The sequence below is a fragment of the Meleagris gallopavo genome, chromosome 1 (genome assembly GCF_905368555.1).
Source record: "Meleagris gallopavo chromosome 1, MGAL_WU_HG_1.1, whole genome shotgun sequence".
Lineage (NCBI taxonomy): Eukaryota > Metazoa > Chordata > Aves > Galliformes > Phasianidae > Meleagris > Meleagris gallopavo.
The window spans coordinates 135,525,034-135,550,834 of record NC_139404.1 but is presented as its reverse complement, the minus strand read 5'-3'; the positions used below and the strand labels follow the sequence as shown (position 1 = coordinate 135,550,834).

Sequence of the window (25,801 nt, the reverse complement as noted above, 5' to 3'; positions counted from 1 at the left end):
AATTACCTCATCTTCTTAAAATTGCCTCTTATAATAGTTGGATTCTCTGTTTGTGCATAGTTTATTTAAGACAATGCCCTAACAGTGTTTTATGTGCTTTTGATAAAGTTCTTATTTTGAATGCTTTATTATAGTTCACCCACATAACTGTCTTTTAGAAATAATGATTTTGTGGCAAATTGGCAAGTTCTCTCAGAGACAATTATTAGATTATGACAACTTCAGCAGCACTCTGGTCAGACAAACTCCACTGCTCTTCACGACGAAGGCTCCATGTTGTTCAGGCTGGCTCCAGCTAAGGTGTTCACTGCCTCTAGTTCCAAACCTACCACTTCACTGTCTCACTACATACCTTCACTTGCCTGAGTCTGCAGAATGAAATATGAAAAATCATGTAGTAAGAAGAGGAGGTACATTAGAAAATTAATCCCTTCCTAAATTTGAACATCCCAAGACATAACTTGTTGGTAAAAGTTTTTCCCTAGACATAAAGTACCCAGTTGTCCTTACGTATTTTGTAAGGTCTTTAATTAAAGCTTTATGCTTACCTACAAGTTAAATGTTTTAACATCATTCTTCAGTAGTTCTTCAGTACATTTTAGTAAACCATATCAATGCTATCACAATTTCATTTTTAACTGCTGATAGCAGACAATTTTGTTTAAGTGGAATTAGTCAACTCCTGGCAGATTGTTAGGGATATTAGAATTCAGCTTGATAACTATATCATGAAAATAACAATTAAGCTGAATCTTATGATAATGGCTTATGACTGAAAGGTATCTCTAGTAGATGTTTGATGATTTTTTAAATTGAAACTTACATTCTTAAAACATACACTGTATCTTTACCTTTTGTTCATTTTTTTAATTTTTTCTTTGTAAAATATGAGTTTCAACAGTTTATAAAAGGCTGCTACTCTCAGAGAGATGCTTTACAGTAATCTCTTGAATTTGTAGTCAATTGGATGTTCAATTGCACTGTTTAACAGACTGTAAGATGCTTTCTTATGTTTGCATTAATGATAATTAATTTTTTCATCTTTAAACGTGGATAAAGAGTAGGATGGACTTCTAATGACAAATCCTACTGAAAATATATCTTTGTGTTCATTGGCAGACTTGGAATTCTTAGGTTTCTTTCTACTGTCTCTAATTACAGTATTCTGAGATGCTTATCCCCAAGAGCAAAAGAAAGCAGTCCACATCTCTAGCTGTTTTTGAAATAATATTTTGTTTTAATTATTTTTGAAGCAAGAGTATATCTTCCATCTCTCAAATAATGTCAAAAGCTTAATAATTCAGTACTTGCACAATGGTTTGAAATTCTGAAAGGTAGCACACAGTAAACCTGATTCATTTCACAAAGTATAATTCTCAGTTATAGTTCTGTAGTTATATAATCCTGTGGTAACATACTGGTCTGAATAAAATTTATGAATTTTCAAGATATTTGAATGAACCTAAGTTTTTGAGCTGCCACGTGATACTTTTTTTTTTTTTTTTCCCTCTAGGTTGGCGATATTGTGATGGTAAAAGAAGATGAAACATTCCCATGTGACTTAATATTTCTATCAAGTAGTAGAGGAGATGGAACATGTTTTGTTACAACAGCTAGTTTGGATGGTGAATCCAGTCATAAAGTAATAAAATGTTCTTCATTTTCTTTTTAAGGCAAAATTTGCTTTCAGGTTTGGTATTGTTTTTTTTTACAGAGAAAAAAATACCGTGCATATATTTGTGAACAGATATACTGACGTATAAGTTTCTGACAGTTCTTTTTTCTTGATGTTACATCAATTTATGAAAATATTCAAGACTTTTTTTTTTGCAGTTGGTGTATAGTATAAGCATGTAGATTACAGAGATGATTCCCAAGCATTTTTGTACTTAAATACTTTCATGTTAACCTGATTTATGAGTACACTGTAAGATACCTGCAAATAATGTATGCAAATAATGAATCCACTGAGGAACATTTAAAAGTGCTTCATATTTGAAATGTTAGTTCCCATGTAAAAACTAGTATGTCTTTTTCACAATGAACCAGAGTGTATCTATGGAAAAATGCCTTATATCTCTGTCCTTATTTTTTCAATGTATATACATCTTTTTATTCATTCCAGACTCACTATGCCGTTCAAGATACAAAGGCATTTCACAGTGAACAAGAAATTGATGCACTACATGCTACCATTGAATGTGAACAACCTCAGCCTGACCTTTATAAGTAAGAAAACAATTCTTATCTCTTTCATTTAACATATTCTACCAATATAAGGATATCATCATTAAAGACTCCTGACTGCATCTGCATGGTTAGAGTGGGCCCCAAAATGAGTCTGGAGTCAGTTTAGTGTTCCATCCATGCTCTTCTTCTGCAGGTAGGTCAGAGGTCTCCTCTAGGGCAGGGGTCTCCTAAGTGGACTGCACACAATTCAGGGGACGTGCAGGACTATTCACTGAGGTGTGTGAAGGAAATGTTAGAACTTCTACTTAGATTTTTTTTTTTAATCTAAAAAAAAAAAAAGCTTTACTAATATTTCATGTACATACTAATGCTGGCATACTCGTGCTGTCTGTATGTCAGAGGATCCACAGTTTGAGAAGTATCCCTGGGGAAGTGTGGGTGTTCTGCAGTGTGGAGAGGTTGACACTGACACCCTGACTCGTGTGTTCATTTTCAGTGTATTGTGAAGTACGGCAGTTTGTTTGTACCTGGTAAAGGAGAGTTATATTACCTACTTCTAACTAAATTAACCTCACAAAATAAGCAAGTGGCTCACAAAGATTCCTACAAAGAAACTGCAGATTAATAATCCGAGCACAAGCAAACAACAAGAAAATGGCAGAGCAAACATTTCTCGTGCTCCTACTGTGAGCTCTTAATCAGTAGTTGGCCAAAAAAAAAAAAAAATCAAAATTTTCAGGAAGATTATATGAAAGATGGATTTACATCTGCTGTTGTTAACAATGAACCTGATGTATGTTATGCTCATGTTACATCTTTGCGGACTCCTTGTAGATCCGCTCTTAGTTGTAGGACTGTCCAATTGTTCATTAGCTATTCTTGTATTTAAGAACAAATGTGTGTTTAATTCACCCCAAGGATACAAGAAAAACATGTCAATGATCACAGAACATTAAACAAAAATTTTCTCAGATAATCTGTTCACATATATACTCCTTAAAGATTTCAAAAGTGAGAGTAATTTGCCTTGTTTGTTGTATATGTGTATGGCGTATACATATCTGTATATAAATAGGATTACGTGTCCTTGTACATTAAGAAAATAGAAATGTTGAGACATACACACAGGAATACACCATCTGCTGTTAGCAATAACACTGCTATTAAGCTACTTGTATATTTCCCTTGCAGATTTGTTGGTCGAATAAATGTTTACCATGATAGAAATGAGCCTACAGCAAGGTAAGGAAAATCCAGCATTTCTATACACTTAATTGTTGTTAGGGCTGAGTATGTGTCAATAATTAAATTACATTTGTTTCACCAACACTGGGTTGTCTTTTTTTGTTGATGAAATATTTTTCTCTTACAAGTTTATAGTCTGTAGTTTTGTACATCATGAATATTTCATTTTTTAACTTGAGTTTTTATTTGATCTATATTTGGTTTGTAAATGATGTTGATAAGTATTTTGGCAGAGCTTTGATAAGACTGCTCAATTAGCATGGGGTCTCTACAGTACACCAAACAGTGTGCATAGAATTGTGTGTATTCCTGTCATTCTTCTTCTTCCTTCTTCTTGGAGATTGCACATGCTAATATCATGTTTAGTTTAACTGAGGAAAGGATTTGTATATTTATCTAAACTGTCTGCAGTGTTGTGAGTGATTAAGAATGCAACATCCAAGAAAATGATTTTATATGAGGTATAGGAAATGATCTGTTACCTTGGGTCTGCATCTAGGAGGATCTGCCTCCTGTGCAAATAAGTTTCATTCTGAAGTGGGTGACATGCATTCCATACATGGAGCAGTCTGTAGCCCAGACCATTCCAGCAAACAGAGAAGAAAAACAATGCAGTACGAAAATGTCACGAGTCTTCGTGTCTCTTCTGCCTAGGAACTTCTGTGTGCAAGTAAGGAAAAGACTTTGCATACCTGATTTTGATGAGGTGAAGAGACAAAGAGACAAATAAATAACAGGAAGTCTTCTCATTTATTACAGCATGTGAGAATTTACTCCATTCTGGCAAAGTGCCTTCTTAAGCTCATATGTCTGTAGATTGGTAATTTTCTACCAGTAAACAAAGAGGGAAGAAAGCATGGCTGCTGAGCCTGTTAGTGTCAAAGATCTCTGAGGAAACACATGTATGCCTACACTGTGAAATAGTGAAAATCTGCCAACATCCAGGGCAGTTCACACTTCTCTTGGCTGTTTGGGGCTGAATTCGTGCTAGGGATCCCTCAGATCATAGGGCTAGGCAGAGCACTGGCCTCACGAACTGTCCTAGTTACAGCTTCCCTCTTCCAGGTAGTGGGCATCTTTACCCTCCCTAGGATCCTCCTGTCCTTTCCATGTTGAGTGATGTGTCACTTAAAAGCAGATTACTATGGTCACTTAACATCACACTGCTGGTTTTGATGGAACTGGATGCATGTTCTACATCAGTTAGTAGCCCTGGAGTTTTTGTTTGTTTCTTTAGAGTTTCTTGATTTGGGTTTTTTTGTAGTTATCCTTTTTTTTTTTTTTTTTTTTTTTTTTTTTTGGTACCACAAGAACACTTTTAATAACATCCAAAAATACTGACGTTACTTCTTGGATGGTTTTTTATTGTTGTTTGTTTGTTGTTTTATCCTCCATGGTTATATAAATAGAGCCTGGCTGTAGTTTAAAATGTCATCCATGCAATTCTGCATGCTGTCTGTCAATAAAGTAGCCCTTGGTTTCACAGTCTTATAGTGGTTTGTGTTACATATGCTCCAAACATCTTTAAACAGCATGGGAAGAAGTAGGTAATTCCACCTTCTTCTCAGTAAATTATTTTACCTATATTAATCTTTATGCTTTGAAAAGTATGTAGTACATTTAAAGCAATACCTTGTATAGCATTTATAATTGGAATACAGTGACATAATTGTCTTTAACAAATAATTCTAACATGCAGGAAACTCAACAAACCTAAAACAAGACTTGATGTTGTTAAAAATAATCACCTTACAATTATGATAATTAATATTATTTAGATATCTTCAGATGTGGTTTTTAGATGCACTGACTTTCAACATGAAAGAAATGAAGAAACACTGTTTTCTCTACATGTTTCAAAATTAGATTGCCTATGTTAGCTTTGGATTGTGAGGTTATGTCTTTAGTTTTAGGCATCTGTATATTTTTTAATCTTCACTTAAAATAGTTAAGTACCATTAATTAATGAGTTAATTCACTGAGTAAAACTACTTTCCTGTCTTCGGTGGCTTCCATTAAAGCCTGTTGTCTCTTTCTAAATACTTACATTTTGGAATGTTTCTCTTTTGCAGGCCATTAGGATCTGAAAATCTGCTCCTTAGAGGAGCTACTTTAAAGAATACAGAAAAAATCTTTGGTAAATATTTGTATTAATTATTTCAGAGGATGGTGAAGTAGTAAGCAAACATCAAATGGGGTTGCAGTTGTGGAGTTACTACTGCGTGCATGGTTTTTATTGAAACACTTGATTTACAACTTTTTAATAAGATTTACTGTTGCAAAGTATTAATGATATATAATGATTGTGGAGATTTTTGGGAGGAGTTTAATTTTCAAGAATGAGTGAAGATGACAGACCTTCTTCATGTGAATGTAGGGGTTCTGAACAGGGACTGTAGATTAATATTGTTGTCCCAGTGAAGTCAGTGACTCCCTGTTGATATTGAAAAAGACAAGGGTCCAAATCATCCACTATTTTATACAACTTCCACACTCTAAGAAAGAAGGTCATAAATAACAATGTACTTACTCAGCCTAAAATATGAAAATCTGACAGCTTTTTCTGGCAAAAAGGATGAAAAGTATATGTTGACTTGGACTTGCCTTCTTTGCTTTTAATTGGTATCTGAAATTGATGAACTAATATAATTAGATTGTAGTGTTTCTTTAAACTTCAGGGCATGATTTTAAGATCTCAGTTAACTTGTGTATCAGGCGAGATGTGTGAGTGGTTGTTTCTGGTCTGTGTAAAACACATGCAGTGTTTGCCATTAACTCGGAATGATCCATATTGAAAACTGCATTATTTTATCATTGTGCTGATTTACTCTGCACTTCAAATCCATTTTCTCGTTTACATTTACTTCTAGTTATTGTATTTAATATTCTGAGGGTTAGTCACTCAAAATGCAGTTTTAAGAGGAATTCAGTATTATCAGAAGATCTCTTTTCATAAATTATTAGCATTTCCTGAAGAAAATTAAATCAGTAGCCTTCTTCTGTTCTTCTTCGATTTATTCTGTAGTTTAGCTCTAGTTGGATTGTCTTGCACAATGTATTCCTTATGTTTTAAAATTAAAGCCAAGGAAACCCCACCAACCATAAAAATGCAAGGAATCGGGAATTGTGATTTTAGAGTGAGATATAAATGCTTCTTAAAATTTTCCCTAAAATATTAAAGCCACTTTTAGTTTTGAGTATCATCTCGATCTGTATCCTTTTTATTCAGACTATAGAAGCTATATAGATGGGGGTATAATAGTTGATGGTCTAATAATCTAGAGAATTGTGTTCTTATTCAAGTAAGTCATTGTACTGTGTAATCTTTAGTAAAACAACTTGTCTAATTTCAGGTGTTGCTATCTACACTGGCATGGAAACAAAAATGGCATTAAATTACCAGTCAAAATCACAGAAACGATCTGCTGTAGAAAAGTAATATTTCAAACTTTTATTTTGGGGTGGAAAACTGCAAGTTTGAATGATGTATAAAAGGCAATATTTTCATTTAGCTAAAAGTATGTGATTTATTAATTTTAAACAATGAAAGAAGTTGAGGAACTTAAAATTTGCATTATTGCATGCTTCATTTTTGAATTATGAAATAAGTCCTATAACCTCAGAGATGAGGTTCTCAGAACTAAGCAATTACTATCTATTAGAAAAAACCTTCATGATGCTGTGCTTACATTTTTGAGATAAAGTATGCTTTACTGTTCCAGCAGACTTTTCTTTCATTGGTTAGAATTTACCTACTGACTTTTTTCCAAGATTATGTGCTTCAATATCCTACCACTGTTTAACCATATAATTAAATTGAATTTAATAGAATTAATTCCTTGAGTATGGACCAACTGTAGTAATGCTAATTACTACACAAAAGCTAATTTGTGACAGATCTTCCATGTTTAATCTAAAATTGTATGTTCCATATAGACATACATAGAATTTATGACCCTTATTTTCAGGGGAAGTTATTTAACATCATAGCAAATGGCTGAAAGACAAGTAGAATATTTTTTAAATGAACTCTGTAGTTTGTACACTAGTGGAATTTTTATTTATTTTTAATTTTTTTATTATTATTTTTTAGATCAATGAATGTATTCCTTATTGTATACCTCTGTATTCTCATCAGTAAAGCGCTAATAAATACTGTCCTGAAGTATGTCTGGCAGAGCGAACCGTTTCGTGATGAGCCATGGTATAATCAGAAAACAGAGCCAGAAAGGAAAAGAAATCAGGTATGGAAATAAATTGAAATACCGAAAAAAAGTTTCATTAAGCTCTAAATTTGTGAGACTCCTACTGAAAAGTATGTACAGCCTAAGTATTGACTAAGAATGGTGACAGTATATTTGTGGAAAGCCTGTATGTGGTGGGTTTTTTTGAACTTTAACTGAAGATTCATCAAGGATATAAAAGTTCTGTTTTAGTATAAAAATCCACATACAGATGTTCTGTAGCTTCCCACCACTGAGTTTCTAAAGAAAAGAGCTGAACTCTTGGAGAAAGTAAAGGACAGAAAGGAATCACCCAGCTCCTGGCAATGATGTAACCGGCAGCTGTTCAAAGCAATCTACTGTAGGAATTGCTGTACAAGTACCTCTCAAAAGCTCAGTTTTATATAGTCTTGTACCTCTCTCATGAGTGTTAGAGACCAACAGATTTGCCAGTGTCCAGCATCTTTATGAGAGCAAGGACCCTGTCAAGAAAGAATACTTTATAATGAGTTCAGCCCTACATTACAGAAGGCAGAATATTATTTTAGAAAATCATCCCAATGAGAGGGAAAATTCCACTTCAGACTAGATGATGCTGCTGCTGCCTGAAGGCTATGTAATCTGCTAATTCTCCGATGACCTATGTGATTTTATGGTATTCTTCTGCTAATTTGGGAATATGCGTTTTTATTGTTTTCCTTGTTCACATGATGTTGTTTCTATTCATACGCAGTCACTCTCATTAGCTGATCTAGAACTTTGCAGCAATAATGTGTAAATGTATTCTCCATCTATATATCTTTAAAGAAAAATACAAGTTAAAACTTAAAAAAAAAAAAACTTCATGCAAAAATAATTATGATGTAAATCATGAAAGTATATATTGTGTGCCAAATTATGAGATGTGGTGCTCAGGGACGTGATTTAGCAGAGAGTTGTTAGAGGTAGGGTAGAATGGTTAGGTTGTGGTTGGACTCAGTGATCTTCAAGGTCTTTTTCAACCTGAGTGATTCTATGATTCTATGTGAATGGAGTTGCTTAATGTTGAAAGCTAAAAAGAGACTTGCAAATGCAAGTAGCCAACTTTCAGTATTTGATGGTACATGAAGAATTATTATTTTTATCTTGCTTCTTTGGCAGTTTCTTCAAGCATTTACAGACTTCCTTGCATTCATGGTTCTCTTTAACTACATTATTCCTGTATCCATGTATGTCACTGTGGAAATGCAGAAATTTCTTGGTTCTTATTTCCTTACGTGGGATGAGGAAATGTTTGACGAAGATACAGGAGAAGGACCACTGGTGAATACTTCTGATCTCAATGAAGAGTTGGGACAGGTAAATTTCACTGAATGATAAAAATTTCAACTATTTCCAGCATAAAAATACATTTTACTCATGTATAGTAACTTTTATTTAAAATTTAATTTTCACTCTAATTTTTTGCAGCTTTAAACTGCATTTTCCTTAGTGCTGATTAATTTAGAAATTGTATTTGATTTCTTCAGATTTTCACAATAAAAAATTCTGATTTCTCAGCTAAGTCAGTGCAAGTCAGCACTTGTTTCTGAAAACACCTGTGAGCTACCGTGCTAAGTATTGAAACATAAGCAACACTTACATTGAGCTTAATGAGTAATTCCTGAATACACTTCACTTAAAGCAATTTCATTCATTTCCGTGAGTTAGGAGTACTACATTACTCATTACATTGGTGTTTCCTTTCATTTCATTGTTTAAATACGTTTTAGAATTTCATAACTTTTTACAGTATTGTGGCTAACTTAGGAAATTAGTTCTGTATTGTCTTTTTCTACGCAAATAGTCCCTTATTTGATTTTTTTTCAAATAATATTATTATTGTACATTTAAGCAATAGCAAATTTATATATCCTCTGAACCATTTACACTTCAGTCTGAATCGTCTCACAAAAGTGAAATTATCTAGACAATAAGTGTGTAATCTAAGCTGGAATTTTCCACTTTCACTGAACAGATGCGCAGGCACGCACATTCCTCTTACTGGCATAGGTACCTGCAATGTAGGTACAAAAAGACATCTATATTATAGATTATTATAATGGTTAAATATGTTAGTAAATAATAAGCACTTCATAAAGGTAGTAATTTCTCTCTTACAACTATAGAGGGAGATTTATATAAGCATTTAAATTCCTTACAGTGAAAGCCAGATAAAAGAAATACCCTTTTCGTCTGGTAGACTGATAGCAAATATCCAGACAAAAGTTTTATCCAATAAAATGATTGTCTGACCTTCTGCTTTTTTGAAAGAAATTCCACTTTTATTATTTTGCATTAACAAAATCATCATACTGACACAGATATGCGCACACATTTTGGATAAACTGTTTAGGAACTTTATTAATTAAATAATTTCCATAGGTTGTCAAGTAAAATAAATAAGATGGTGTATTACTTTATTTTTGTGCAGCTGAACTAGTTATTGAGTAGGAGTATTAAGGAGTATTAAGGAGTATTTATATCTATTTGGACAAAAGATGGTACAAGTATTTTATTACCACGGTTTGTACCGTCTCTTATACAGTCTTTGCAGATACGGTGTTGATGTCTGTGCTGAATGAGCAGGCAGTGTTATGGATTAAAAACTGCCTGAACAGCAAGGCCCAGAGCGTGGTGATCAGTGGCGTGAATTTTTGCTGGAGGCCAGTATCTCGTGGCTCAGTGGCCGGTACTGGGCTCACTTCATATCATCTTCATTAAAGACCTGGATGATGGGGCACAGTGTGCAGGGGACCACTGTGTTGGAAAGCAGCTTTGCAGAAAAGAATCTTGGTATTCTGGTGGACCCTAAGCTGAACATGAAACTGCAGCAAGCCCTTGTGGCAAAGGCAACCAAAAGCCCCCTGGTCTACCCCGTGGGGAATGGTTCCAGCGGGGGAAAGAAGGTGATCCTTCCACTTTGTTTAACTCTCTACGGCCATGCTTGGAGTACTGGGTCCAATTCCTGCTCTTGGTGGCCCTGCTTGAGTAGGGGGGCTTGGTAACCAGGTGGCCTCCAGAAGTCCTGTTCATCTTCAACCACTGATTGATATGTGGAATAATTGAGTAATAGTACATTTAAGCACAATCATAAGAATGAGACTCTCACATTACTTGGTATATCATTATAAATTCAATGAACTTGTTTCTGCTTCTACATTCTTGAAAGGTATTATTTCTCTTACTTCTAATGAACATATTGAATGTTAATCGTCATTGATGCTTATCATAGATTTTGTTAGTGATACACATACTTTACTCCTTTTTTTCTGGAAATGATATTGCACACTGAGTGAATAAAAGTGCTTTACTTTATAGCATTTTGTGTCTAGTATAGATATAATATGAAATCTTTATATAGCAGTTTATATGAGAGAGAACTGAATCCTGTCCACCTTGAAAAACATGTCATTAGAGTGCTGTCTCTCCAGATAAGAAACCCTTGGAAAATCTGGAAAATTGCCTTTCCAGATCAGTGAATATTAGGAAAGTTAATCTAGGAGGAAAGTTCAAATAAAAATTTCTGACTCCTGAAAGAAAATGTAGTTGTTTTATTTGAAGTATTTATTAAATATTAAAGTCAGTTAAACAATGTGATGAACACTGAATAATTGCCTTACTTTCATTGTTTAAATCCAAAATTGAGCTTAGGTAGATATATCTGTTGCAATTCACTTTTCAGTTTTGTTTTTGCTGTTGTTAGCCCTTAATTCTTTGTCTCATTGTAAAAGGAAATGAATTAAAAATTCAATTTTGAGACAGAAATAGGGGCAGTAAAAATGCTCTTGCATATAACTGTATGTGATAGTGTAGACTCTTCATTTACACAAAAGTTGTTGCATTGGGCAGTTCTGACATTATCTCAAGTACTGTTCTGAAAGTAACTGATTTGAATCCAGGTATGTACATTAAATAATCATTCCTGCCAATGGAATCCGTGTGAATTTTGTTTCCATAAATATCTGTTTTGCAGCAAGCATGACATTACCAAATGTCATTACCAAAAAGGAACTTAAGAGAAGAGTGAAAGTAGGTTAAATATTGTTTATAAGTGTTATCAGGCAGAAGATAGCTTTGCTGGTATTCTTGTATGATAAAATCTTTTAGTAGAACACGTATTCAAAAAAGAACTTTTTGTCTTCCTTTTCTGAAAGAGCTTAGATTAAGGAAGGTGTAGCCCGGTAATAATTTCACTTATGTGAAGAGAACTTGGAAAATCTCTGTTCATATTCCTGCTGTTTTTAATTTGTGTTCATTTGCAGATTGAGTATGTCTTCACAGATAAAACAGGAACCTTAACTGAGAACAACATGGAATTTGTAGAATGTTGCATTGAAGGACATGTTTATATACCACATGTTATCTGCAATGGCCAAATTCTCCATGATTGCACAGGCATTGATATGATAGATTCTTCCCCAGGAGGAAGTGGAAAGGTATGGTGACTCTTTCTAGGTCTGTGTTTTTCACAGTGAAATGTGAAAATTGAATTATGCTGATGAAGGGAATGGTAGAAATATAAGATCCTTGAATTTTTGTAATCAAAGTACATATCTGCAGGAAATGCATGACAGCATAAACATTTTTCTTTCCTTGTTTAATTAAGATTTAGATGCTTAATCAGAAGTTTCCCAATTTTAATAAAGCTGTAAGACTGAGTTAAATAAAACCCCAAAATACAGAACTTTCTCAGATTAACAGCTAAAGATATGTTATAGCTGGTTTCCATTTTACATTGTCTACAATAAGGAAATCGAGGCATGAAACTCTTGCAGGGGAAAAGTGAATGTTCAATGCATACACTCAGTCATCTTTGAGTGAAGGTGGCCATAGAATGGCTTATGATTAAAACTAATTTACTTTTAAATGCGACATAATGTAGCCACATCTGAAACATATTACACATGGCATGTATGTGCTTTGGCTTTTTTCTGTGAAAAGCAAAAGAGGTTACTTGAAAGTTAAGGCAACTTCATGTCAGTAGCTTAGCATTGTGTAAATGGGCAGGATAACTGGACAGTATATTTTAAAATATATATCAATACAATCTCAGATCATACTTTGTCCCTTTACTGTGGCAAGATAAGGTCTCTATGTAATTGTAAATCAGTAGCCTTGTGATTTTCACTTCTCTGAACATGCTCCCAGAGTAGTTGTGTTTTTGTCTTGGAATCACAATGACAGATACAGATAAGGTTCAGTTACAAAGATACAGTTAGAACACAGCCAGTTATCCATTAAATACATAGAAATCTCTTTATGGTGTGACTCTTGAACTAGAAATAAGAAATGGATAAACTGCTATTGCCAAACCACCTGAAACTTTATAGAAATTGTTGGTTCCAGCTCCCAAAATGTGCACACCTTTTATATAGATGCACACTGGAGTTCTTTTACATGTCCGCAATTTATGACTTCCATGACAATGTTATTACTAGCAGCTGTTAACCAGCTCTGTGGCCACCACAGGTATAGGCTTGGGTCCCTTTAAAGGGCAGGTAGCATATAACACTGCCTGCATATGTTAATAGTAATCTGTGACATTACTAACCTCCTAAAAAAAGAAATAATAATTCAAAGGAATACCTGAAAGTGATGGCACATAATGACAATAATTTCTTTTATTTATTAGGAGAGAGAGGAGCTATTTTTCCGAGCTCTTTGTCTTTGCCACACTGTTCAGGTAAAAGATGATGACAATGTAGATGGGCTGAAGAAGAGCCAGCTCTCAAGAAGATCTCGCATATATATATCTTCATCACCTGATGAAGTTGCTTTAGTTGAAGGAATACAGAGGTATGGATGTAACTAAATATTGTAATTTTTTAATCTGAAGAATTAATCACTGAAGTTGAAAGTTGTTTTCAGTACAAAAATCCTAATAGCAAACTTCAAATCACTTATTGCTGATGATTTTCTTAATATGCAGTCATGATTATTCATATTCATAAACTAAAAGCAATTGTGTTTGTTTTTCTCGGAATATCAGTCTTAAATCTCTCTGACATGTTAAACTGGATAATTACACGTTTCTTGTATGGATTCCCTTAGTGTGTGTTTCAATTTTACAGACTCGGTTACACCTATCTATGCCTGAAGGACAATTATATGGAGATCTTAAATCGGGAAAATAACAGAGAGAAGTGAGTGCTTAAAATACACAAAATGTGTCTGAGGAAAGGAATTTTTATTGTTATGTTTAATAATTCATTCTCTCCCTATATACCAATTTTATATTCAGGAAAGCCACAAAATGTACATTTTAGTAAGAAAAGAAGTGCTCTACTAATATTTGTAATTTTAAATACACCCCATAGTTTTATATTTTTGCTTATTCCATTAATTTGACAGTATATGCAATAAGAAAAATGAAAATAACAAAAGTATGACATGGTGGTTCATAACCTGATTTAATAGCTACTAATAATTTTAGGAACTATGGATATTTTTCCTTTGTTGTATGGTAATGATTTCTTAACGGAAAATGGTACTTGCCCAAAATGTGTCACAGTTCATAGGCAAAGGACTGGTCCAGGTTTTTGTTAGAAATTGCTCTTTTATTGAAATAACCATTGTAGTCCTGCACAGGCTTGAATTCCAGGCTGTTGTGTGGACTTGTAACTGGATGAACTAATTAACCACCAAATCTCTTTTATAACTAAAATCTATGTATATATATATGTGTGTGTGTTAGTTGACAACTGGCTGAATGTGAGCCAGTAGCATACCCAGGAGGCCAAGAAGGCCAATGACATCCTGGCTTATCAGAAATAGAACTGACATTGTTCAGTCTGGAGGAGTCTCAGGAGTCACCTTATCATCACAATCTACAACCACCTGAAAGGAAGTTGTGGTGAGGTGGGAGTCAGCTTCTTTTCCCAGGTAACAGCGATAGGACAAGAGGAATGAATGGCCTTAAATTGCACCAGAGGAAGTTCATGTTGGATATTAAGAAAAAAAATTTCTCAGAAATCTGAGTGATGAGACATTGGCACAGGCTGCCCAAGGAGGTGGTGAAATCACTGTCCCTGGAAGTGTTAAAGAACTGTGTGGATGTGGCACTGAGGAATGTGGTCAGTGGGCGTGGTGAGGATGGGTTAGTGGTTGGCTTAGATGATCTTAGTGATTGTTCCCAACCTAAAGGATTTTATTATTCTGTATGAATCCTGAAGAGACTGGAAATAATGATAAAATTTATGTTTGCGCTGGAAAAGACAATAAGTGATTAATGTATACAGACTAATGAATGATAGAAAGACAACACAACAGGAGCTTGTGTCCATTTTTCCTCCTGGTAAAAAGGAAGATAAATCAAATCATAAAAGCAACGATCAATAATACTGGTAAAAAGAAATGTGTTTTTTTCATTTGATTAAATTGTCAGTCTATGCTTGCGGAAAAATTGTGAAATTAGGTTGGCACATTTAGTAATAGAATTAGTAAAGTATTGTTAAAAGACAAGTTGTAACGCTATGCCTATGTACACACTATTACTAGTGGCTTACCTACTATTTTAGCAATATAGTGTACTACTACAAGGTTTTTAGTCTTTTGCTAAAATAAATTATACTGAATAATACCAGGAACTGGATACCGAAGATCACAGAACCTTATGCAGACAGAGTCTGTTTCAAGTAATTAAGAGCTGAGTCTCCCCCTCGCAATTATTATTTCTAACCTGCTATTTCATTCTGTAGTGGTTCCATATTTCATACTTAATATAACTTTCCACATTAGGAGCAATTTTATTCTATATGCTCAAAGCTGAAATAACCAGTTTAGGTTTTATGAAAAAGCAGAGTTGTTTAAAAAATACTCTTTCTTTTCAGGTTTGAATTATTGGAGGTTTTGAGTTTCGATTCTGTAAGACGACGTATGAGTGTAATTGTCAAATCTTCAACAGGTAGGACTACCATGTTCTGTTTCCTGTTAGATGTATTTATCTCACTTAAATTTATTTCAAGTTTATCAGAGTGTTGATCATCCACGGTCTGTTTCCCTTTCTTTGTAAAAACAGGGAATGGGTACCAGTATGCATGCAAATGTTATTAAAACTACTGGAAGAAATATTTTTGAAAGGCTTATTAGTTTGGCTAAAGGTATTTCTCACCAATTTAAATTACACATGCTGTTTCTTTTAGGTGATATATTTCTATTTTGCAAGGGAGCAGATTCTTCCATATTTCCTAGAGTTAAAGAAGGCAAAATTGACCAAATACGATCCAGAGTTGAACGCAACGCAGTGGTAAGATTCCAGTGGGCATTAAACTTTATTGAACTGTTCACATGCTGTCAAGTGTCAAAAACTTTAGTTCTCCTGACCTTCGATTGATAATCTAAGAGATTTGTCTAAGAGATTTGTCATCCCAGGTACAGAGATTATTCTATACCGAAGTAAGCACAGGCAGTATATATAGCAATCTGTGTTACTCCGTTATTTGAGGTTTTCCTCCATCTCATCTTTCAAATAGCAGTTCTGGTGTGATAGAAATGTGTTAAGTGTGTTATACCAGGGGCCATCAATTAACATTTTAGAATGTCATTTTAATAACTGCAGAAGTTTGAATTAACTTAAATATAGTTCTTATGGGGAAACAGTATAGTGGTCATCCTTCTACTGATTTTTTTGCTTGTTTAAAATGAATTATGAGCTGTTTGACCATCTTTAGAAGAAATTCAGAACTTGGTTTTACTGAAAAGGTAATACAAGAACCATGTGGGTGTGACACCAAGGGACGTGGTTAGTGGGCTTGGTGGGGGTGGCCTGGTGGTTGGTCATTTTTGAGGTGTTAGAGGTCTTTTTCAACCTTATTGATTCCATGATTCTACTTGGAGTTGTGAATGTTGAATTTTGGTTTGTGTCCAAAAATGCACAAAACTCATTGCATTGAAATGTTACTGGTAGTCTTACAAATAGGGTAAAATTTACTGGTATCCAGTATGCAAACATTTTACATATCACCCTATCCAAAAGTTTGATCTGGTCTGAAACAACCACAACTGAATTCTAGTTTTCACATGACTGAAATGACACAGTTAGGTTTTTACTTTCAGCCCTTACTGTGATATGTTGTTCCTGTCCTTGTCCCTATTTCTGCTGTTACACAGCATCAAAATCAGATTCTGCACAGTTACTATTTATATCATTATTTCTTATGACTCATCCTGCCCCTTATAAAGATAGGAAAGGAAAGCTTCAGCGTGACCGTCGTTTCCCTGGTAGTCCCATACATACTGTTGGGTGGCTGAGCTGTTTTTCATCTTGAGGACTGAAGTTCATTCCTCAGGTTGTAACAGCTTTCAGGGCAGCACAGAATCAAACTGACCCTTGTTTTCTAGTCTATATTATCCAATACTCACTTTACTATAAAAGTAAGTGGTTGAACTCTTCATATTAGTAGTAAAATCATTCAAGTTTTTCAAATATAACAGCGTAAACAGCAGCAGGAAATCTAGGAAGAGATTTATGAAATGCACATTGTTTCTTCTGACTCCATTCTTTAGGAGGGACTGCGAACGCTGTGTGTTGCATATAAAAAGCTCACAGCAGAAGAGTATAGCAATGCACAGAAGATGCTCCAGAATGCAAAGTTGGCCCTCCAGGACCGAGAAAAGAAATTGGCCGAAGTGTACGAGAAGATAGAGAGAGATTTTATTTTACTTGGTGCTACAGCTGTTGAAGATCGGTTAGTACTTTTCTTAGACTGTGTTTGGAGATGCTTACTTAGTCCAGTGTTTATAAATAAGGAAATGTCTGCTAGTGGAAATTGTGGAAAGCTCTCTTGTAATTCTTTTTCTGTATACACTTCTCTGTTTGAATGAAGTTTGTACCCTTATCTTATTAAAGTTAGACATGGTAACTTTATAATTTAGCAATTTAGTAAGAATAGGTGAGCATACAGAGATCAGTGTGTTCAAGCAATTTACATGCAGTTAGTATAATACCTTATTGAGCAAACTGTAGGGAAAAGCTCTGGAAGAAATAACTGTGACTTGAGAACTAAGGAAATAAAGGAAGAATCTTCATTATGTCTTAAATTAAAAAAAATGTCTATTAAAAATGGGAGGTGACTTTAATAATTCAGTATACTTCATTATTTGATGTCACTAGCTGAAAGCATTAGAAGTGTTTTAAGTGAAGTATTTGTCTGGGGAATGAAGCATCATGTCCTTTTGGCTATATAGACAAAAGATGAAACTTGGAACATTTAGAAAATGTCAAAATAAATCACTGATAATGTTCTGCTCCCTAAGTATTTTAGATTCACGCCTTGTGGAAAATTCTTGGATCTGATATCTTTTATTGAATACTTTTATTATTTTTAATGAAAAGCTTTCCATTTCCTGTTTCTGAGTAATCCTTGAATATCTATTGTCCATTGACTTCCACAGGCTACAAGAAAAAGCTGCGGACACAATTGAAGCACTCCAGAAAGCTGGAATTAAAGTTTGGGTTCTAACAGGAGACAAAATGGAGACTGCTGCAGCTACTTGCTATGCTTGCAAACTGTTCCGGAGAAATACACAAATACTTGAGCTAACCACAAAGAAAATTGAGGAGCAGAGTTTACATGATGTGCTTTTTGACCTAAGCAAAACTGTCCTAAGACACAGTGGCAGCTTAACCAGAGATAGCTTGTCAGGGTAAGACAAAAGTTGAATTTTCAAACCAAGAATACATTTCTGTGCATTTCATAAATAATGAAATTGATCCAATAACTTAAGACTACAAATATACTGTTTCAGTTTCTGTTAGTGTGAATTATTGTGCAGCAATTAACTTTATATAGATTTAATTTTTTTACGGTCATGGTTGGCTCTCTATCTCATTGCTGGTGCTGCTTAACTGTTTAAAATACTGCAAAAATACTGATTATTGGTAAAACTGGTAGTAACATACTGTTTCTAACTTTTAAAAAGGAAGCAAGCATGATTTATTTCTATAATCAGAGATACTGTATGATACGACTTTCTTGATAAAACTGAGTCCCCAGAGAGCTATGCTATGTTGACTCTACTGCACAATTTTGGGGAAAGATTCTGCTGTATTTACAGACAGGTGACAGGCAACAGCACAGTACCGAGTCTTCTTTGTGCATAAAAAGACCTAAAGTGCCCTAAGTAGAAAGGTAAATGGTACAGAAAACATCAAGTTCTCTGTTTTTTGAATGGCAAAGGAAGGAGAAGAATTGCGCATAGAAATGATTTTCTTGAAACATAGCATGAAAGAAGATAGAAAATGGCATTAAAAAGCAAAAACATGGGTATAATATGAAATAAGTTAGACTGCTTGAAGCTTACTAGTGGATACACATTAAATAGTCTTTTATGAGACCTCTTTTCATTTCGTGTAAATACATAGAAATTAGAATCAAAAGCATCCATACCATCATGAAAAGTTATTTACCTTTGAGATGAAATAGTATGTATTTGCTTTGTGTTCAATATGGAACCAGTTAGCAAGTTCATTTTATATGCATTTGAATAATAATAAATTGGTAGCAAAGGAGCAACAAGCTAGTAGTGTGTTTGTGATACTTTAACAGAGAGGTGCTTAAACTCTTAGCTTTATGGCTTGAAACTCAGGGCCAGAATATTTGTGTGTTCAGTTAAATGTGTCTCCTACATCTCACATTTAAAAATAACTTACTGATTATCTCTATATCATCCATTCCACTTTCAGCTTACATTCTGCAAGTTTTACAACTTACTTTTAAACATGTTGAACTTCTTCTGGAATACCAATTTGCCATAAAAACTCATCAGAATCTCCTATGTTTGGCTCCAGAGGTGGAGAATGTGCAAAGATATTAATAGCAAAATTTTACCTTGGTTTTCAAATTCAAGTTGAACATCTTTCACTGTATTTTTTTTGACAATCAGTACATTGTCTAGACTTCAAAGTAATATATTTTTATTAGATGTTGTGTTATACTAATGGTGTTGCCCTATTTGTTCCAGTGGTAAGAAAGTGCTGGAAAATATCTGTAACCTATTTTAAAATATAGTTTGCAGTACTTTACATTATTTGTCAAAAATAGCTTATGTTTTAGTAGGGAAGATAGAGTTGCTTAAAATATGTTAAAGGCTATTAATAGATGCAGTATTTTTCATTGGTCATAGCGAAATCATTTGTTGAAAACCTACACGGAGTAGTATTACCTTGCAGCACTGAAACTAGAGCACAAATAAAAGGGAGTGTATGTTTATACAGCGTTCACTGGTGGGCTTGAGCCCGAGGCTACTATGTAATTTTGGCAAGTGATAGGGAGCTCTGAAATAATTAGGATGCTGCAGAAGTCCCTAGTGCAGCACTCGGTGTGCAGCACTCAGTGTACAGCATCTCCCCCTATTGTTCAGCATATGTTTCTGTGCTAAACTGTGCTACATGCAACCATGGCTACACTTCTAGCAATTAGCTATCTTAAAGTTTACCCAGGTCTGCTTGTATCAGACTTAGTCACTGTAGTAAATGCAAAGTAAATGAAAACAGTGGCCTTAACTCTTCAGGTCAGCTCTTCAGTGTTGCCTTCAAAGCGTGGCTTAAATGTGGTTTAAAAATCTTTAAATGTAGACCTTTGAAAAACAATGCTATTTTCCTCATCAGAACAGATTTTTGGAGCACCTGAAGCCTTTCTTTTTTACTTTCTTCCCTGTCTTGTGGAATACTGATGTTCTTTCTGCAATTCAGTTTACCTTACAGCAGTTTTTAAAGCCCTTTCAGACCAATTCATATTCACTGTTGAAGTCACTGAGATTTCAGATTGCTGTAATCAAACGGGTGAAGCACTGAATGTTTTCAACATAAGCTCGAATTCTAAAATGTCATGAATAGCAGTGCTGTACAAGGATTTTTATTTCAAAATGTATTAATTATGGACTATTCTCTACTCATTATTTTTTCATTAGTTAATTTTCACAAAATAAGTATTGCCGAAATTAAAATACGTCTGAGAATTTTACAGTGACTCTTAGTTTATATTTTATCCCTGAACAGACTTTCTACTGATATGCAAGATTATGGTTTAATTATTGATGGAGCAGCTTTGTCATTAATAATGAAACCAAGACAAGATGGGAGCTCTGGTAACTACAGAGAGCTCTTTCTTGAAATTTGCAGGAACTGCAGTGCAGTGTTATGCTGTCGAATGGCACCTTTGCAAAAAGCACAGGTTCGTATTTCTTTTCTGGTGTAACATACGTATGTAAATATTGAAAGTTAAAACTTTATACTGTTTATAATGACTTGAAATGTTAACATTTACATTAGTATCTACTAAAATGGAAAAAGCAGTAAAAAAAAAAAATGAGCAGGGGAAATTTCTACTGGCAAGCAATTTAGATAATGGTATGCTAAAATGGCACCCAACTGCATGCCTGCATTTGATTTATGTACATACTGTGCAAATTTTATTGTTGGTACATGACATATTTAATGAAGGAACTAATTCCTTTCTCCTAATGTAACAAGCCTTGAATTGTCTACTAACTGTTGATGCTACAAGAACCTGGGTTATGTGTTATTGTGGGGTGATAGTAATTTTTTAATTTAATATAAGTGGGAGGCCACAAAGGAAGAATTCAGATAGAATAACATGTTATATAATTAAGTACTTGCAGACTATTGTATACTAATTTTTATCAAATAATTTTTTTTCATGTTTGTAGAAAAAATTTTTAATACAGAGACCCTCCTGTGATCTTAATGCCTGTTTGTTGGATCGGATAAAAGCGCTTTTGTGTCCTTTCAGAGAGTTTCTTACATAGCTGTGTTGGTCATTTTTATTTAATTGTACACACATGCAAAGTTACCAACCCATTGTAGACAAGAGTTTTTACCACTAATTTTTTTCCAGATTGTAAAATTGATTAAGCTATCAAAGGAGCACCCTATCACATTAGCAATTGGTGATGGAGCCAATGATGTCAGTATGATTCTAGAAGCACATGTTGGTATAGGTAAGTGTGCTTTTCAGAAAAAAAAATCTTTACTGCTTAAAAATAGGTGATCTCAATCAGATTCTGGTTTTTAGAGGCAATTTTGGGGGGAATTTTGTGAAGTACAGTAGTGATCTCATAGGATACCAATGTTGTAGCATTATTTTTCAGTTTTTCAAATAATTGCGTCTTTCAAATAGCTCTTCCATTATTAAACAGCTCCATCTCTTTCTTTTTTTTTTTTTTTTTTTTTAAGGGATCATTGGCAAAGAAGGTCGTCAAGCAGCAAGAAACAGTGACTATGCAATACCTAAGTTTAAACATTTGAAAAAAATGTTGCTTGTTCACGGGCATTTCTATTATGTTAGGATATCTGAACTTGTGCAATACTTCTTTTATAAGGTAGGAAAATGCTTATTATATTTATCTCAATTTCAAAAATTCCATTGGCAATATCTAACTATGTACATATAGTTGGTACAAAAAAAAGCAATAATTCCACAAAGAGATTTTCCGACTGCCAACTGCAAATTTGAAATAGGATTATTGTTGTTAACCAGGTCATAAAGGGAATATCTTGTATAAGTGTATTCTGTAATCTACAGTATGATTCAATGTGAAATTTGCCTTTCACTCTTACAAATTCCAACACAGACTCTTCTATGTTTTCATTAACTTCTGGATTTTCTCTACAGTGCCCTTTTAAATCAAGTTGCAAGTAGTACCTGAGAACTTTGTAGAACTAAATTTATATTAGTTTCTAAATTCATTGGAGTAGTGTGAGTGGAGGAAATTTATAATTTGCATTCTCTTTTTTAGACAGTTTTATTAGGTCTGAATGTTGAAATCCAGTCTAAGTTCTTTCAGCAAGCAGTGGAACATTAGAGAAAGTAACTATCAGAGGATTATTCAAGGTCTTATTGCTTGACCATATGTATAGCTAGGGGAAGATGAAGCTTAGGGTCACAAATAGAAACATCTTAAAAACTATCTTGCTGGAAACTGCTAAGCAGAAGATAAATATCTTTCCTTATCACAATTTGTGTCCACCTGTGAATTGCATCTTGTTTTTTCCCTTCTCTAAACTGAGCTGTGCTCCTGGATCACAAATTCATTGCCCTTAAATTTTGAAACTGTAATCCTATAAATTTTCTGTCAAAATATTTTAAGTCTTTTTCACTTACTGGTGAGATGGCGTTGATATATAACGTATGCAGTTCTTTCTATTGTGCCTGCAGTGTTTAATGCATTTATAACCAGTGTCATAAAACTGTAATATGAATAGCTTTTACACTGAACAGCATATGTATTAGTGCTTGTATTTCACTTCTAACCATGTCATTTTATGTTTCAGAATGTCTGCTTCATTTTTCCTCAGTTTTTATATCAGTTCTTCTGTGGGTTTTCACAACAGGTCAGCTATTTTTTTTCCTCACTGCCGAATTTTCTCTTTGTCATTTTTTAAACAAAGAGAGAGCCTTTGAAACTGTGCCTGAACTGTGCCTGTACAGGTGATAAAATTTCTAGGTTAGTTTGCACACTGTAGAAAGAGGAGTATTACTTCTGCTTCGTATGATTTTTAGTGGCAGTTGAAATTACAGAAATTAATGTGATTAATAATCATAAAAACAGTGTATTTTCAAAGTAAAAAAAAAAATACAAGAAAACAAAGACATTGCAAGTGTTTGTCATTTAAAGCATTTGTTGTTGAAAATTAGGTTGTAAGATTTCCTGTTCTTAAGTACACAGTACAATTCTGAATCAAAAAGGGGGTGCATGACAGCAATTTTTAAGCATAAAAGACCACCTAGTAGGTTTTGCATAATTCAAGAGCCCTTATAAGGGGTTAATGTAATAAGTTTAAGTTCTAGTTACAGTGGTGATCCATACATGGAAAAATAGTTCAGAGAGGTGAAGAAACAATGGTAATATTGGGCTGTTTCTTTGTGCAGCTCATTTCAGTCACCTGCAGCTGAAGAATCTCTGGAATACTTCCCCCCTCTTCTAGTTGATCTTTTCTCCTCCAGATGAATGGAGTTCAAAGGCACAGTTAGGTCTTAAATCAGTAAGCAGCTGTTATGGGGTATTTGCCTCCTTTGTTAAGGGATTTACTTATGTTTTCTGAAGAAGTTAACTCATGCATTTTAAATTAAGTGCAGTGCTGTGGTTTGTTTTAAAATTAAAACTCATTGTGTTCTTTTCCATCTACAGCCTTTGTATGATACTGCGTATCTAACACTGTACAATATCAGCTTCACTTCCCTTCCTATCCTCTTGTACAGTCTAATGGAACAACATGTCAGTGCAGACACACTCAAGAGAGAGCCTTCCCTGTACAGGTAAACTTAATACATTAGTCCTTGAAGTTTGACTGTTCAGTTGTGGAGTCTTTCCATGTTATAACCAAAATCTTCAGGATTTCTGTACCATGGGGCCCAATAGAACATCACACACACTGCTATGTAAGTGTTGAAAACCACATGCATGGCATGTAAAGTGTTGCAACACACATGTATTTTAACATGAATATTTACATACTACAAGTCGCTCCATTCGTTTGCTACGTTAGTGAGAGCGTAATAGAAATTATTGTTTTCCAAATCAAATTATGATTTATTTTGGTTCTATTTATTTCCTCCAACCATAAGGAATAGATTTTTTTATAATAAAGAGGAGTCATAGCATATACATCTTTATATTATTCTGAAAGAAAAGAAGACTGAGCGCTGGTGTGTTATATCATAGGTTATATTCTGTGTTGTGTCCAAGACAGTCCTCTGCATATTGTTTACTCCCTTCTGGGCATTAAAACTGTGACTGTTTTAGATTCTTAGCCACTTGAAATGTACTCCCTGCCAATAAACTGCATGTAATTATCTAAGTGTTCCAGAAACACTGCCAGTTTTTGATTCTTGTAGCTGTAAAACCAGTACATTTTAGAGAGTGGTAGCAATAGGTAATTGAAGTGCAAGCATTTCTGGAGGGAGGTGACCAGCATGGCCAAAAGGTGATCAGTGTGTAGATAGTGTTTAGCCATGAAATAGAAGAGGAATACACAATACTACTGATGAAACCAAAACCCCCCATTTTTCTTTTCTCTTTTATATTTTAAATGTTCTCAGTTTAGAAATGGTCATTAGAAGATCTTTTTTTAAAAAAAATTAACAGGTTATTTGTTCAAAAACATTGTTTTTTGATATCTAACGGAGTCTATGCTAAGCTGTTTTGGGCATAGCACAGTTGTTTGGGCCAGATAGGGCTACAGTTAGCCATATATGGTTTTGGACCATATATTTCTAATCTACTGGGTTAGCGTGCAGTGACAAATGATTTAATCTAGTTATCAGGTGTGGTTTTTAAACATCTGTAGTGAATGGGTTGGTTAATAGTATTGCTAGCTACTATGTGAGATGCCTGTAATTCTGGGTTTTCATGTAACCGATTTGTTTATATATCAGAACTATGCTCTGGTGTGTCTTATGGTAAATGGCAAGTTGACATATAGTCTTTCTGTATGCAAGAACTAATTTGAACTATTTAAGTTTTTCTACAATAACAAAATAAACAGCAGTGAACAGTTTTGCCCAATTCATGTAATCTTCATGAGAAAACATCTAAGAAATGCAGTTTGACCTGAAGGCTCACCCTAACTACAAAATCATTATTTTGCACATTCCACATAAAATTAGTATATTGCTTTGTTGCAGCATTCTGTGTAGAAGTACCCAATGGGAAACAAAGCAAAGTCTCAGCAAAAAAAAAAAAAAGGAAAAGTGAATGGGTGCAGCCCAGGAGGGTTTACCATGCAGATGGAATAAGCAAACTACAGGCAGCAGTTTAAAGGGTTCAGTAAAAAATGAATTAAACAAATAAAGAGGAAATATTCAGGAAGGATTTGGGTATGGAGTATATAGACAGTTGTCATATAGAGAGGTGATGGTTTTCATGAGATCTCTTACAGTTTTTTGAAGGAAAAACATTTCTGCTACCATTTGTGTGAGCTTTTAATAACATTCTAATGTAAATGCATATATCTTGTTTTACACAGAGATGTTGCCAAGAATGCTTTGTTGCGCTGGCGTGCATTTATTTATTGGACATTCCTAGGAGTGTTTGATGCTGTGGTATTTTTCTTTGGTGCCTATTTCTTGTTTGACAACACAATTGTGACCAGCAATGGACAG

At 34.3% G+C, this 25,801-nt stretch overlaps 1 protein-coding gene across 7 annotated transcripts in view; it reads left to right on the top strand.

The window, feature by feature from the left end:
- ATP11A (ATPase phospholipid transporting 11A) overlaps nt 1-25,801 on the top strand; it is a 117,239-nt gene that overhangs the window by 74,318 nt on the left and 17,120 nt on the right. For 5 of the 7 annotated variants that reach the window (XM_085215342.1, XM_019610020.3, XM_085215320.1 and 2 more), the window contains exons 6-25: nt 1,514-1,642; nt 2,126-2,229; nt 3,382-3,432; nt 5,508-5,572; nt 6,789-6,870; nt 7,529-7,679; nt 8,799-8,996; nt 11,942-12,115; nt 13,312-13,475; nt 13,751-13,822; nt 15,509-15,582; nt 15,821-15,924; nt 17,184-17,365; nt 18,072-18,323; nt 20,677-20,851; nt 21,536-21,638; nt 21,874-22,019; nt 22,972-23,031; nt 23,829-23,956; nt 25,666-25,801. In XM_085215342.1, the coding sequence (XP_085071468.1) occupies nt 1,514-1,642; nt 2,126-2,229; nt 3,382-3,432; nt 5,508-5,572; nt 6,789-6,870; nt 7,529-7,679; nt 8,799-8,996; nt 11,942-12,115; nt 13,312-13,475; nt 13,751-13,822; nt 15,509-15,582; nt 15,821-15,924; nt 17,184-17,365; nt 18,072-18,323; nt 20,677-20,851; nt 21,536-21,638; nt 21,874-22,019; nt 22,972-23,031; nt 23,829-23,956; nt 25,666-25,801 (2,550 nt within the window). The remainder of the gene's footprint in view (nt 1-1,513; nt 1,643-2,125; nt 2,230-3,381; nt 3,433-5,507; nt 5,573-6,788; nt 6,871-7,528; nt 7,680-8,798; nt 8,997-11,941; nt 12,116-13,311; nt 13,476-13,750; nt 13,823-15,508; nt 15,583-15,820; nt 15,925-17,183; nt 17,366-18,071; nt 18,324-20,676; nt 20,852-21,535; nt 21,639-21,873; nt 22,020-22,971; nt 23,032-23,828; nt 23,957-25,665) is intronic. The other 2 variants (XM_085215311.1, XM_085215304.1) reach the window with 2 other exon arrangements.